Here is a 16,021-nt window from a genome sequence, read left to right on the forward strand (position 1 = left end):
CTGCCTCCTTTATCGCAGGATCTAAGCGGCCATCAACAAGTACCATTTACGATGCCAAATGGAGTCATTTTGCGGATTGGTGTGCTGCAGGGGAAATTGATCCATGCTCACCCTCTGTAGCTCAATCGGCAGATTTTTTACTGCACCTATTTGTAGTAAAAGGTTTGCAGGTCATAACTATTAAAGGTTACCGCTCCGCGATTTCTCATACATTGCGTGCTTCTGGATGGCGAAATGTAGGGGATCATCGGATATCCCAGCTGGTTGCAGGGTTTTCTATTTCCCGGCCTCGGGTAACAAGGACAGTTCCACCATGGGATCTGTCTGTAATTTTGAAGAAGTTAATGGAGGCTCCATTTGAACCTCTTTCGGCAGCGTCATTTGCAAATTTGTCAAAAAAGACTGTATTTTTGCTGTTCTTGGCTTGCTCGGCCCGTCGCTCGGAGATTCATGCGCTTTCAGTCCGACAATGTCATATTGTCTTTTGGCCAGCGAATGAATTTGTTTCGCTGCGGCCTGCTTTGGAATTTTTGGCAAAGAACCAACGACCAGGCTCGGTTGGGCGTCAATGGCGAATTGAAGCCCTAAAACATCGAGTGGAACCGGGCATCCCGGACAGGACTTTATGTCCTGTGCGGGCGTTGTGTTTCTATTTAGATCGCTCTGCTTCACGGAGGGATTCACGGGAGCAGTTATTTATTCCGCTGCTGGATCACCTAAAGGGGGATATTTTGGCGGGACGCAGTGGCCCGATGGGTCTCTTCACTGATCAAGGACATTTTATTGAAGGAGAATCTTTCCTCGGAGGGAGTGGTTTCTCATCAAGTGAGGTCTATGGCTACTTCCTGCGCAGCCTTTTCAGGTGCTCCGTTGGAGGAAGTCTGTCGGGCCGCCTTTTGGAATTCACCGTCGACATTCACGTCATTTTATTTACGGGATGTTTCAGGCCAGTTAGGCTCATTAGCTTCACTTGGTCCTGTTGTCATGGCTCAAGGTGTCCGTTCTTTCCGATCGGACCCTTTAGTGTAGAATATTTATGTTGCATTATCAGGATCACAGGGGGTGTATCCTTGTACATAGTTTGGGCTCATATCTGCAAGTATTAATTTTGCAAAATTCTGGGGGGGGGGGGGCCCCTGAGCTGGACGGACTCACTGTGGCCAACCGGTCTTCCCTGTGCTACAGTGCTCCATTCCGTGCTTGGGTAAGTGCTCTCTTTTTCCCTCTTACCTTGCGTTTGAGTGTTGGTTTTTCTATCTACCTTTCCCACCATCCTTGTGCTAGGCTAGTCTAGCAAAAACCATAGGAAAGGGTACAGTACTCGACGGAAATATTACAATTTTTGGAACTAAAATTTGTATTTCCGAGTAGTACTTACCCTTTCCTATGGTGGGAATCCCGCCCACCTGCCCCGCATAGCTGTTTTTTTTTGGTCTTCTATGACGTAAAAAGATGGCGGATTTCGCCGGTGGCTAAATGCAATACCGCAGGGCCGGGTCGTATAGAAAAACCATTGGCGATAAATCCAAATTTAGAAAATATTGGCAAAAACCATAGGAAAGGGTAAGTACTACTCGGAAATACAAATTTTAGTTCCAAAAATTGTAATTTTTACACGCATAACATGTGTGATTTTTTCGTAAGGTATTCCTTTGTTTATTCTATTCTCTATCGCCATCATCTTAGTTGTGTCGGTCCATGTTTGAAAGCAGTCATCATAGGATTACCACTATAGTTTGATAGTGTACTATGTACTCAATGCCCTGTATTTAGAGATACCGGTATGCAATTTTTCAATCCACATAATTAACTAAGCTTAGTGACATTTCCTGTTCATCGTCATTAGGTGTCTTTGTGGGATTTTTTTCCATTTCCGCGTTGGTTTCCTGTAATATTGTTGTTTTTCTTTATAGGGCTCAACATTGCAAAAATTGCCAATAACGGACCCACATGAATTGAAATTTCATGTCGATGAAAGAATACTGAAATCTATTAATGAAGTATCAAAATTATACAATGAAAGGGTAAATTTATTTATTTTGGATTGTCTTGTCAATCTTGATGTCAATTTATACATAATTCAATATTTCTATCAGGTTAGTGATCCTGAGGTTATGGTTCATAATTTCAATGCTTTTGGAAAGAACAAGCTTAAATCTATGAAGATGCACCCTGATTACTTCATCCAGGTTGTCTTACAAGTGGCATATTATGCTCTGTATGGAAAGTAAGTAATAAATGATGTATTGGTTATGTAAATCAATGAAAATCCCATAATTGACAGACCCTTCAACCTTTGAAAATCAATTTCTGGAATGAAATTACGATTATCAGGAAAATTGATCTTTTTGGAATGTTAACCAAAAATAAGTTTTTATTGTATATACTATCTTGCAATATACAAAGATACAATACTGACCAAGTTGAGCAACGAACAGTTAAACTGCATGATGAATAAACCAGGTACTGGGTTTTTCCCAGTGACCTACAGGTTGTGTTATCATTAGACACGTATACAACATACAGGACCGAGAAATCTATACGATGTTCATTCTACATGAATGCATGAATTTGAATGCTGAACGATTCATTTGCAATGCACTTGTCAGTGGATTGACAGTCGATCTTTAAAATACATGTAAATGTCAGCTATACTATCATCTGACAGTTAATAATTCATATTGAATTGACTATGCAGACCAACCTAGAGTTTGCTAGCATAGTCATGACTTAAGTCAACCAAATTGTGAAGCGACAGAATGACAGACCGACAAGTCGACACTCAACCAAACAATGGCCATGTGATGTCTTTAAACGAAATTCTTTGTATATTTTGATAATTTTATGCTATTTACACTGTTAAAATCCGAAATACACTGTTTCAGACCTGCTCCAACCTATGAGACCGCTACAACAAGAGCTTACTACCTGGGAAGGACAGAAACAGTGCGTACATGTACAGTTGAAAGCGTCGAGTTTGCTAAAAGTATGGTTAACAATGATATATCTGTAAGTACATGGAAAAAATTGGTGACTTGTTTAAGCGCCCTAGTAAGATAAACATGAACAACTTAACAACAAAATAAACAGCAAATTATATGCCAAATTGTGAATTTTGGCATTCATTTTGTATCAGTAATTATGTCTCTGTGGGGGGAGATTTTAAAATAGCTTTTTGATGGATTTCAATGAAACTTAACTTCAGAATAGGGGCAGGTAAGCTGTTCACCCCTAATAAAATTGGAGGCCATTGGCCATCAAACATGTCATTGATCATCTTTATGGATCTTCATGAAACTCAGTGTGAGGATTGTGGTAGGTTTGATGTCCACCCCTATTGAAAATAGAGAATTTTGGCCATTAAATATGGCCGCCCGGGCGGCCATCTTGAAATTTTGTAAGCGCGATACAGCCTATAATTCCAGGGGAATTATCACAAAAGTTAATGAGTGGGTTTGGCTGGCTGATTGAGTGAGATGTCCACCCCTATTGAAAATGGAGGTCATCAGCTATCAAAAATGGCCACCACAGTGGCCATCTTGAATTTCTTGTTATCACAATACAGCCCACAATTCTTGATGGATTTTAACCCCACTTGGGACTTTAGTCCCAGCAGGCTATTGCGTTCACTTTTCGTCCGTCGTCCGTCCGTCCGTAGACGGAATCCAGTTATTTTGGGAAGTTTTGAAGACGCTTCAAGATAATGTCTTGATATTTGGGTTACACATGTATCTACCCTAGACACATCTTCAGCCCAAAAACTGGCCCTGTCAGATTCAAGATGGCCGACTGGCAGCCATTGTTGTTCGCCAAAATCAGCTCTTTTTACACATTTTTGAACTTTTTGAGGGAAATTTTGAAGACGCTTTGATCAATTACCTTGATCTTTCGGATATATGTGAATTCCCCCAGGGCCCATCAGCATAACAAAAATTGAATCGATCGGACTCAAGAGGGCCGTCCTATGACCTTTTTAGTGCCCAAAAATGTTAATTTTGTCCCAAATTCTGAGTCCTGTAGCTTCCTACTGGTTTATCATTTCTCATTGCAATTTGTGATGGGTATTCTTTGGAAAGGGATGTTTTATACCTGAGACAGGTATTTTTCATCAGCCAATTATGACGCAATTGGCGACCATCTTGGTGTCACCAGTACTCATTCGTAAGTGGGAAAAAGTTTTTCCACATTATATTGATACCTAAGCGTATTTTGCTACCACAATCAATTAGAAAGTTGTAGCTCATAACGTGTTCTATGATTGTGGTGAGTTTCAAGGTCATTGGTTTTTGTATATGGCCACCAGGGGGCGTTGAATAATGCAATATCTTAGTATTTCTATATTATATTCGTATCAATGCATATTTTGTAACCACAATCAATTGCAAAGGTGTAGCTCATGACATCATCTATGATTGTGGCAAGTTTTAAGGCCATTAGTTATTCTATATGGTCACCAGGGGGCGTTGAATAGTAGAATAACTTAGTATTACCTTATTATATTGGTACCTAGGCATATTTTGTTACCATGATCAATTAAAAAGTTATAGTTCGTGACATGTTCTATGATTGTGGTGAGTTTCAAGGTCATTGGGTTTTGAATATGGTCACCAGGGGGTGTTGAATAGTAGAATAACTTAGTATTTCCATATTAAAGTGGTAACGAGGCATATTTTGTTATCACAATCAATTACAAAATCGTAGCTGCTGACATGTTCTATGATTGTGGTGAGTTTCAAGGTCATTGGATTCTGTATATGGTCACCAGGGGGCGTTGAATATTGAAACTGTTAGATTGTTGAGCATTTGGAACCACTTCCCAAGTGGGCATGGTGTCCCTGGACCCCTAGTTATAAGAATGAGTAAGATGTCCATCCCTATTCAAAATAGAGGTTATTGTCCATCAAATATGGCTACAATGATCTTGCATTTCATGTTAGGGCAATATATCCTATAATTCATTATGGATTTTCATGAAACCAGGGTGGCAATCTTGAATTTCTTGAGGGATTTTCACCTTATTCAGCGTGAGGATTGGGGTAGGTGAGATTTCCACCCTTTTCCAAATAGAGGTTATCAGCCATCAAATATGCCCGCCTAGGCAGCTGTCTTGAATTTCTTGTAAGTGCGATACAGCCTATAATTTTTTTATGGATTTTCATGATATATTGGGAGTGGGTTTGGCCTCGTGAGATATGCCCCCTATTGAAAATGGAGGTCATCGGCCATCAAATATGGCTGCAAGGGTGGCCAACTTGAATTTTCTTGTTAGCAAGATACAGCCTATGATTCTTGATGGATTTATATGAAACTTGATGTGATAATTGAGGCGGGTAAGCTGTCCATCCCTATCAAAAATCGAGATCATCGGCCATAAAATATGGCCACCAGATCAGCCATCTTGAATTATTTGATGGATATCCATGAAACTTGATGTGAAAGTAAAGTAAAGTTTATGTGTGTTCGACTTGAATCAATAATTCTTACCAACTCAATGAACAATTAAGTAAACTCTCCTGTTTATGAAGTATGCAATATGTTTGTTACCTGTTTTCAATTTCTTGGCCTTTTACTGTTTGCTTACCCTGGGGAGATATACGTGGAATAGCCACATTCTAGTTAGATATATTTCATTCGTCTTATTTCCTGTTTGATAAATTTTCATGTCGTTTTCGATAAAGTTTTAATGGCTATGCCTATGTCATCAATATTGGCTAGCTGATTGGTTAGACTGGTTGCCGGTCAAATCAATTCAATTGTCGATATATTCAAATCTGAAATAAGTTTATTGATACTATTGTATGATTGTATTCATTGTCATTCATATAAGCAGTCTATATGTGTTATTCTTCTTCAAGGTGTGAAAAAACTTTTAAGTTTTCTTGTTATATCTAGGTTAATGAGAAGTATGAATTATTACAGAAGGCAATGAAAACATTGCACAGATTGATGACAGAGGGCCAACAGAATAAAGGTACAGTAAGCATGAAATTTTGGAAACCCATTCCCTATCAAAACATTTTCAATTTTCAGGGGTGCAGGAATGGGAGTGGCTAATTTACAGTGACTTTTTGCTAATTTACATTTGGAACCCCCTCAAGATAGGGCCCTGGATCCACCCCTGACTGCGTGTATGTATCTGTAAAAGTAAACGCGCGCCACAACGATTAGTCAGTGAAGATGTAAGCTTGAGTCACATTGTTTTAAGCTTAGTCTACTTATGCCTGCCTACTTAAAACAATTCAATCATGAAACTTTAAAAAAAACCATGTCAGTCCATAAACTCAATTTTTGTCGATGCGACAATCCAGAGCGCCTGCGCGTATATCCAAACAAGCACCGAAGGTGCAATGTCTAGAAGGGAGGTTTGGGGGCCCTTCACCATGAAAATTTTGAATATTAAAACGTCTGAGATGTGTTCTGGTGGCCATGGTCTAAATTTCCCTCAAACAGTTCAAAAATGTGTAAAAAGTGCTGATATTTGCGAAAAACAATGGCTGCCAGTCGGCCATCTTGATTCTGACAGGGCCAGTTTTTGGGCTGAAGATGTGTCTAGGGTAGATACATGTGTAACCCAAATATCAAAACATTACATTGAAGCGTCTTCAAAACTTCCCATTGCGTCTACGGATGAACGGATGGACGGATGACGGACGAAAAGTGAACGCAATAGCTGGCTGGGACTTAAGTCCCTAGTGGGCTAAAAAGTTTGCTGAATTCAGTTACTTAGATTCTGTGAGATCAGGTGCATGGTCCAGATGTCATACTGTAACACCATGAACAAAACTCGCTGGAGTCACTGGGCGGAAACGCCTCTGAACGAAATACTGTTGCACCACTGACATCTTCAACAACTTGATAGCCTACCCCCCATGTAAACACAGAATAACGTTTATTATAATGTTTTAGCATAATGGGGTTTTCAATTATTGGTGTGACATACGTCACAGTTGTCGCACTGGTGGCTACGCCCCTGCTTCAGTAGAAGTATCCTCTAAATATCGATTCCGATAGCCCAAAAACCATTAAAAAGGTGGACAAAAGATATGAACACAATCACCTATTGTTCTGTATTTCTTCCAAGAGAGGGCAGCACCCTCCAGTTTCAATATAGAAGACAACTGATGGACATATTCCATCACACCACCCCCTTCAACTTGTTCAAACTCCTTTTTGAACAGGAATGTATAGTCAAAATATTTACGAATTTTAACAATGACATAGTCCTTAATATACAATGTTAAGCTCCAGACGGTAGACATCTACACTGGTCATTTTGTTTCGCATTCGAGGTGCAATCTCAGTGACTCAGGATATACGCAGCTGTCGATCTTGGTGACTAATCACTGGTGGTTTGTGGGTCGTTTTTAAAAATATCTATACCATTGAAAGGTATATACGGCCAATGGACGCTACACGTTCCTCATCCTAGAGAGCTAAAAATATAATCCCAAGAAAACGGAAAGAAACTGTTCCCAATGGGGTGTGCTACATCTGGGGGGGGGGGGCCCGTGTGGTAGTGTAGACTGAATGGCTTTTTCAGTAACATTACAAAGAATAAGCGACCCAAGGTTTTTTGTGGAAAAGGGGGACAGAAGGGTGCTTGCTCTTGAGTAGCGCCATAACATCTGCAAACTCCTCTGTCGTCCTGCCATAGTCGCTGGCATGGTTCATACCATGCGTGACCACAATCGCTCTAGCCCTAAAGGATACATGTGGGAGGTGCTCCAATAAATCACTGAGTCGTTCCCCAGAGTGACAAATGGGAATCAGACTGCCACTGGCCTTCAGCCCCGTAAACATTGAATCTCCAAGCAACACGATTGGTAGGTTCTTGACTGCCCTCTGCTTCAAGTCTCAAAGTTTCAGCCAGAGGTGTGACGAGTCGCCACCACATTCGGTCAGGGCTTTTACTAGTGCCTGGCTGATGTGCTCAAATGCTGCTATACTCATCTTCGGCCGAAAACGTCTGGTCTTGGTTGTCTTGAGACTACCGCACCGGTAACTATCTGTCCAGGATCCTCCATGAACGACTGTTCTACGGTATAAAGTTATAAAGTCTGCCCATTTTTGCTCTTAATTCGCTAAGGGTTGCGTCCTGTCGATGGAGGGGAGCAACAAACTTCTTTCGAGACCTGCCGTTTAAGGGTCTGTGTCTCCTCGTGGAGGCTAGATAACTGGTCTCGTTTGATACAGTCCATACTAGAAATGATAAATAGTTCAACACATGAGTTGGCTGTAACATGACTAAATGGCGGGAATTTCATTCATTCAGATACCACCCGAATCATGCAAGGCGGGTGGCCCCAAGCATACCATCGGAAGGTGCAAGGGGGTCTGAAATTCTAGTCACCACCAGTTACAAATGATATTAAACTGTTTACTAAAACAGATAGGATTTATAGGATTTAACCCTTTGATTTAAGGTACCGGCCCATTTCTAACCAGTAGCCTTTCCTCATGTTTATCCGGGACCGAACTTCGCGACATTTCTGTCAATTTTGGATCAGTTCTATATCAAAAATGTTTCTCTGTTCTATCTTGTCCAAGGCGACTGAAGGTCCTATAGCTGTGTTTGGATCCACCAAAGGGTCTGAGGCCATTTTGGTTGGCTAGCGGATCATCATTGTTGATTGTACATGAATTTGTGAACCAACTAGGGCGCCTGATTCCTACTCTGAGCCTTAGTCATCTGTGCCCATCAGTGTTTGCCTGCCTGTAATGTTCAAAGGCCCAGACTCGGGGCGGTTTTGAGTAGGAGGCTCGCAATGGTTTTGGGTAGGGCCTTGTTACAAGAGTTTCTTGAATAATCGCCGTTGTTTCAGGCTTTGCCCGAGAACAGACACCGTCTTTATCTTCCTTCCCCTTATGTCGTTGAGAGTTGGTCGCTCCTCGGGTACGGTCATTTTTACCGTTTCCTCTCTAGGTTTTTCATGACCTACAGTCATGGTCTCACTAGACAGGAAGCACGGTTTCATATCATTGATGTGCACAACCCGCTTTCTCTTCACCACCCTCGAATCAGCGCCTGGTTCCAGGACAACCCTGTAGTTTACCTCCCATAGCCTCTCGGTCACGACGTAAGGCCCGTTCCATATCCGGTGGAACTTAGGTGCCTCGTCCTTCCTCAAGAAGTGGTTCATCAGCCATACAAGATCCCTGACCTTGTAACCCCAGGTTTTGTGAAACGGTCATAGTCCATTTTCTGATGCCTTTGTGCAATCACTAGTCGATCATGAACAATGTTGCGTGACTTAGTGAGGCGGTCAGAGAGGGCCATACCATACTTGGTCCTTGGTTGGTGGTCGTCAGGCAAGCCTACGCTGATGTGGATGGGTAGTGACATTTCCTCGACGTACATCAAGTATATGATGTTTCAAGCGTGGAGTGCTGGACGCTTGAACAAAATGCCATCAAACGCGCAGGGAATTCTTCGTCCCAGTTAGTTCCACACTCATTGATGGCTGTAGTCAGCATGGCTTTCAGGGACTTATTGAAATTGGGTACGCTGTCAAATCGCCTTGATGTTTCGCAGTCACCTGGTGTATAGATGGACCAGTGTCACCACAAGTTGGGCAGTCCCCATGTTTCCTTTGTCTCTAAAGAATAATTTTTGAATTACGCAGTAGGACGACACTTGAATACCTGGTATTCAAATTTTCCGATCAATGTGGCAGGTGTCTGGGTCTACATGCATTTCATAAATGAACGTCCTTTTTTAAAGTTTCTATCTAGTTGAAGGTTTGTAGCCACTTGGTCTTTGCAAACTTTGAACTTCCTGCCTAGTAAATGGTGGCGGAAGTGATCGATCATATCAACCAAGGCCAACATTTCGCACCTGGTGGCACAGTAGTTCTCCTCACCACCGTTCAGGGCGTGGCTACTGAACTCGATCATTCTCTCAGAACCATCCTGTTGTAACTGTGACAGCACCCCTCCGATAGCCCAGTTAGTGGCGTCACAGTCTAAGTTGAACTCACCAGCACTCTCTGAGAAATCTGGGAATGCCAGCATAGGGGAGCTGGTTAATCTTTTCTTTAGTTCCTCGAATGCTAGTTGTTGTTTGGGCATCCAGACAAATGGTTCTTTTTTCATCGTAAGGTGGTGTACGGTGAGGCTGTCATTTCGGCGAAACCATTAATAAACTGCAAGTAATATGTTACGAGACCGAGGAAACTACGCAATTCCGTGACTGATGTTGGGGTCGGCCAGTCTCTGACTATCGCATTTGGCACTGTCGGTTTCAACACCGGCCTCACTTACTACGTGCCCCAAGAACTTGAGGCGCCATTGGAAAAGCGAGCATTTTCTCGGTATAAGCTTGAGTCTGGCTTTCTCTTGTAGCTTTGTCAGGGTTGTTAAATTATGACTAAACACCACTACATCATCCAGGTAGATAAGGCATGTTTTCCGCGAAACATAGTCCAGTTCCATCGCCATCAGTCTGCTGAATGACGCCGGGGCATTACAGACTCCAAACGGCATGACATTCCACTCAAACAGATGGTTTTTGGTTGTGAACGCGGTCTTATGCTTATCTGATTCCTTTATCGGGACCTGCCAGCATCTGCTGGTCAAATCAAGGGACGAGAACCAGGTCGCGCCTGATAAGGCCTCAGGGGTACATTCTATCCTACGGGTGAGCGTTCTTGACTTTCGCGTCATTTAATCGGCGGTAATCACAGCATAAGCGAAGGGAACCATCAGCTATTTTCGCTAGAACTTTTGGGCTTGACCATGGGCTGGTGGATGGCCGGATCAAGTTGTGCTCTTAAAGCTCCTTGGTCATTCCCTCAACAAAAGCTCTTCTTCCAGGGGGTAGCCGACGGGGGTGTTGTTTTATCAGTTGGTGGTCACCAGTGTCGATCTCGAATTTAAGCAAATTTGTTCGACCTATGTCAAAGTCTCCTATCGAAAATACTGACTTGTGTTCTCGTATGATGTCGACAAGCTGTGTTTTCATGTCAGTGGGGATTTCAAGCTGGTCGATTTTCAATTCTCTCAGGAGGTTTATGAATTCATCATTGTCACCACCCTGCAGCTGGATTTCTGGGGTTGAGGGGTTTTGAGTATTTTCGTCGACAGTCATGATGTCAACTGACTGCAGGGGGCAGAATAGACCAATAGTCTGGCCCCTGTTGACTCTTCAAGCCTCATTCGAGAAGTTAGCCAGCCGAACAGGTATCTGGTTTTCCCAGTGCAGACTGTCTACAGCTGCTGATTATCCCTGAAATCGAATTATTATGAGCATAACTCCATTTCATGAAGCCATTTACTACCACCTCGGATCCAGCTGGAATGATTTGGCTCTTACTGATGAACACCCTGCAAGCACTCGTGCGTTTGGGGCTCTGGCGAACAGGCACCTCGCTGAGGCTTCTGAATGGAGCACTTTGTTACGGTAATCTATGTTGCAGCCATATTTATGGAAGAAATCACTTCCGAGTAAGCAGTCTTGGGCAAAATCCTTGCTGACGATCATTGGGACATGAAATTCTTTGGTTCCAACTTTCACGCGTACCTCAGTTAACCTGCGTAGCTCCATTGGCTGACCAGTAGCTGTTGTCACAATTCCTTCAATTGGCCTCAGTTTGGTGGCTTCACCCGTCGGACTACTAGAGTCCCATACTGAACCTCTAATGATGGTGCAGGAGGCACCAGTGTCCAGGAGTACGACTGCTTTCGATCGGTCATTTACTACGGCGTCACAGAAAAGGGATGTAGCCTCACTGTCCCGATGTTTGTAACTAAGCTCGTCTGGGCCCGTTCTGTTTCTCCTGGTTGATCCTTGATGTTTCACAACTTGTGACAAGTGATTTTCGTAGCCGGACTGGGGGCCTCGCTGTTCTCCGAAGGGTCACGTCGATTTTCTTGATATCATTCGAATATGGTTTGGTGGTCTTACGGTGGTGGGGCTAGTATGATGGGAACCATCATAGTTGCATCTCTACTTGCATCACATCTTATCTTGCATCTCGTCTTGCGGGGGTTGTATACAGGTGTACAGGGGGACTATTTTCTGATAGGGTTTCCATTGCCCCCTGAAAACCCAGCTTTTCATTTCCCTGGTTTCCTTGTGATAGTTGGCAGTTACTTGAATAGTGTCCACTCCCCGGCAATTATAGCATTTCACTTGCGGGCACAAGTTTTTGGGTTGGTTTGCATCCCTGCAACGCCAACAGTTGTCATCGATAGGCGGTCGACCACAGCCATTACCAGTGACAACCACTTCCAAATGGCCTACACGAGTCATCAGCGTTCCCATCATCGATTTCAACTCATCGAGTTGTTTGAGCTAGTCGATTTCAGCTTGTTTGGTTAACGGACACATTTGGTTTATGGGTCGTGCCCTCTGTCAACTGTCTCGCTGTGTCCAAAGTCCGTGCCTGGGCAACTGCTGCAGCCAGTGAACTTGGCTAGGCTGCATACATTGACTGCTTTGCTGAGACAGGTAAGCTATTTCCTTTAAGAAATTGGTCTTTGGCCAATTCGTCCTGTAGCTCGAAGGCAATGCCAGGGTACGTGTTCCTTGCCAGTTCTACTGGCTGATCAGCATCGCGTTCCAGCGATTCCGTTGTCTTTTGGTCCCTCCCTTTCAGCAACATCTTATACCATCCAAGTCTTTGTTGGGAACGGGATGATAGCCTCCGACAGAAATCAGCAAGTCTTTTTCCACCGTAATTCCAAATTTTGTTGCTGTTCATATCTGCAAATAAACAAAGATTACCTGTCACAGTTGTTTCCCACTATTTTCAGCGCAGAAAAATGTGATGAGCATTCCATTGGAATCAGATTCTTTCTGATAAGGCATAAAAAGAAATTTGAAGCTAGTAGCACTTATAAATTTCATATGAATGAATAACAATGGATTAACTTTAAAGCTTTATTTTTGAGTTTGTGGATGTTATATTTATGTATATATCAATACAGGCTGTGACCGGCATCTGATGGGTCTAAGAATTATTGCTGCAGAAATGGGAATGGAAGATCACGCAATTTTTCAAGACCCACTTTGGCAAAAAAGGTAATAATTCTTCTTGTAAACAAATTTGCAAGAAAATCATTAAAAAACAAATTGCCTGTATAAAATGTAATGAACTGGTGAATGATGCAAAAATCAAGTAGGTAGTTCCAACGTTCCGTAATGTTGAACATAGCGAACATAGCATTGAACATAGTGAAACATAATGTTATAAATGATTCGACATTCTAAGGGAAATTTAGAAGGAATTTGAAGACAATGTTTAAGATCCGTTACTCGTGCCAGCCATGGTTTTTTCATGCACATAGCATAATGATGGACACCTTTTTGATAAAGGCCCCTGGCGCAGCTCTGTTCGTTGAGACAGAACAATATAATATCAGTTCTTTTTATATTGGCCACTGTGTGGTAGGGTCCTCCAACTCTAATTTCCTATATCCCTGATACCGACAACAAAATACAAAACACAAACTCTGGAATAAAATACTACAATATATATACATTTTATTATTAATATGGAAAATATTGAAATTATCAAATTATCAGATAGCTCAATTACGTCAATTACTAAAATCAATCAATGACTTCAAATGATTAAAATTAACTAATACATATTAAATTCATTCATTAGACACAATCTAAAACAAAATATAGCTGCAATGCAGCGATAACGGATTTCTGCCTTTCTGGATAGAATGTTGTACAGGGATGCGTGCAAACATTTCACCCGAAATCGGTTCGTAACATTCCGGTTTTTTGAAGGAGCGCTACTCAGGAGTCAGCTCATAACATGGATATGTTGACCCACATGTGCTACTACGTGCAAAGTACTAATGTGCCAAGTTTAGGGGAAAAATCATTGAGAATAACAAAGATATGGTGTTTTTACCAATTTTCTTTATATCCGCAAACAAACCAAATATTATTATAGAATGTTTAAAAGGAACTGCTTTTTATAACGGTATGAGTGAACTTATTTCACAAACAAGGAAGTACATTTTGAACTTGTGAATGGTCGAACCCCAGTTATTCACAGTAAGCTGTGATTTGGACATTCTTGGAGCCTTCCTTCTTTATTTACTTATGAAATGACGTCACCAACTTCCAGATTTGCACAAATCCGCTCCATAATTGGCGATTGCTATTTCCACCACTGCTATCTTTGAGTGATTTTAAGTTTTAAATAGGATGCCCAGTACATTCATAGAATCTACGCGGAGAAAGAGACTGTTATGTTACTATCACAGTTAAACATTTCGTTAAAAAGCTGATGGTTGTGGAATATGATAGAAGATGAATTTTATGTACAAAAAAAAGTGGAAAATATGTAATAATAATAATCAGCAGGAATGCAATAGGGTTTCTGCTGCTTTTGCAGAAACCCTAATAAAATGATACCATGAATCCGCGAATCTGTCGACGAACCTTCCTTGCTGCTGACGATCTTCCGATCGAGGTTATAATTCAAATAATTCCATGACGCAAAAATACTCACACAGACACAGAGACACAGAAACACAGTCAGTTTTCATGAAGCACTAAATGAATTCACACGTTGAAAAATACCGCTCAGAAACGTACGCAAAATTACAACCACTCCCGCAGTCCACCTGAATTCCTAGCCGAAAAGTCCAGTTCAAATTAAAGGTCCAATCTTGCTAGCAGTAACTGTCCAAGAACAAAACATTAAACATAGCTGCAAAGCAGCGATAACGGGTTTTCTGCACAGTCTTAGAATCCTGTTCAACGGTGGATTTCGACAAAGCATTTGATGAGGCACAACATCAGCCATTACTAAATAGGCTATTAGGAAACAGTATCAATGATAGGTCGCCCAAATGGTTCAGCAGTTATCTCTGAACGAAAACTTGTAGCCGAAATCAACGGAACACCTCATCTTGGAATAAGTCAGTCTAACTAGTGGAGTCACGCAAGGTAGCATCCTAAGTCGTCTTCTGTTTAATGTCCTGACAAATGACATACACAGTAATCCAAAATATACCAGACCGAGTAAATTTCCAAACATGCTCTTCGACCAAAAAACTTAATGTTCCGACAAAAAAATCTTGTTCGAGTGAAAACAATTCAGTTTGATCGAACAATACGCTTTTTGTTTGAACCAAAACTTTCTTCATTCTGACAAAATAATGTGTTCGAATGAAAAGCTAAGTTATTGTTGAAATGAAAAACTTTTTGTCCCAGCAAAAAAATTTGGGTGAGTGAAAATTTTTTAGAACGAATGTTTGAATGAAAACAATTCTGTTCGATTGAACGAAATACTTAATACTTTCGGTTCAGAGAAAAAACTTTTTACAATATACTTGTTCGAACGAAAAACTTAATGTTCTGACAAGAATATTCTGTTCAAATTAAAACGATTCTGGTCGATTGAACGATTGTTCAAAAGAAAAACCTTTCGTTTGGACAAAAAAGAAGTTTGTTCAACTTTGTTCTAATGATTTTTTCAAATTGGTTCAATCGAAAAGAATATTATTGGTTGGAATGAAATAAATTTTGTTCCGACGAAAGAATTTTCAAGCGAAAGGTCTTTTGAACGAAAAAAAAGCAATTTCTGAGGCTCCGCAGTAACTTAAAGCCGGACGTAGGTCGGCCTTGTGACACGATGCGATCCTTGCAAGTTTCGGTGCAAGTCGGTTGCGATACGATTGTCAGCGACTGTGTGCGACTAGTTTCTGCCAGTCCAAGAGTGCGTCGGTTGGTTGTGACAGTGGTGTTGCGTCGCAGAAAGTAGAACACCTGCGACTCCTTGCGACTGGCATTGCTGAAAGTCGAAACCCGTCGCAAGGGAGCATAGGTCGATGAGTTGTTGCCACACAATCGTCACTGGCGGTCGCAGTGATTGGCGTCGCAGTGAGTCACAAGTCTGCGACCTAGGCCCTGCTTAAGTCATTAGGAATTAATGAAATACCAGTTTCTTAAGCCTGACCATTTGAGTTTTTTCATCATAAATGAAACTGGTATTTCATGAATTGCTAATGACTTAAGCCGGACGTAGGTCGGCTTTGCGACAGCTTGTGACTC

The 16,021-nt window shown here is 41.7% G+C and overlaps 1 protein-coding gene across 4 annotated transcripts in view; it reads left to right on the top strand.

Annotated features, from left to right (window-relative positions):
• LOC141906662 (peroxisomal carnitine O-octanoyltransferase-like) overlaps nucleotides 1–16,021 on the top strand; it is a 57,014-nt gene that overhangs the window by 27,361 nt on the left and 13,632 nt on the right. For all 4 annotated transcript variants that reach the window (XM_074795942.1, XM_074795943.1, XM_074795945.1 and 1 more), the window contains 5 exons: nucleotides 1,914–2,024; nucleotides 2,097–2,227; nucleotides 2,886–3,009; nucleotides 5,893–5,971; nucleotides 12,928–13,021. In XM_074795942.1, coding sequence (XP_074652043.1) covers nucleotides 1,914–2,024; nucleotides 2,097–2,227; nucleotides 2,886–3,009; nucleotides 5,893–5,971; nucleotides 12,928–13,021 — 539 coding nt within the window. The remainder of the gene's footprint in view (nucleotides 1–1,913; nucleotides 2,025–2,096; nucleotides 2,228–2,885; nucleotides 3,010–5,892; nucleotides 5,972–12,927; nucleotides 13,022–16,021) is intronic.

Source organism: Tubulanus polymorphus, chromosome 6 (genome assembly GCF_964204645.1).
Source record: "Tubulanus polymorphus chromosome 6, tnTubPoly1.2, whole genome shotgun sequence".
NCBI lineage: Eukaryota > Metazoa > Nemertea > Palaeonemertea > Tubulaniformes > Tubulanidae > Tubulanus > Tubulanus polymorphus.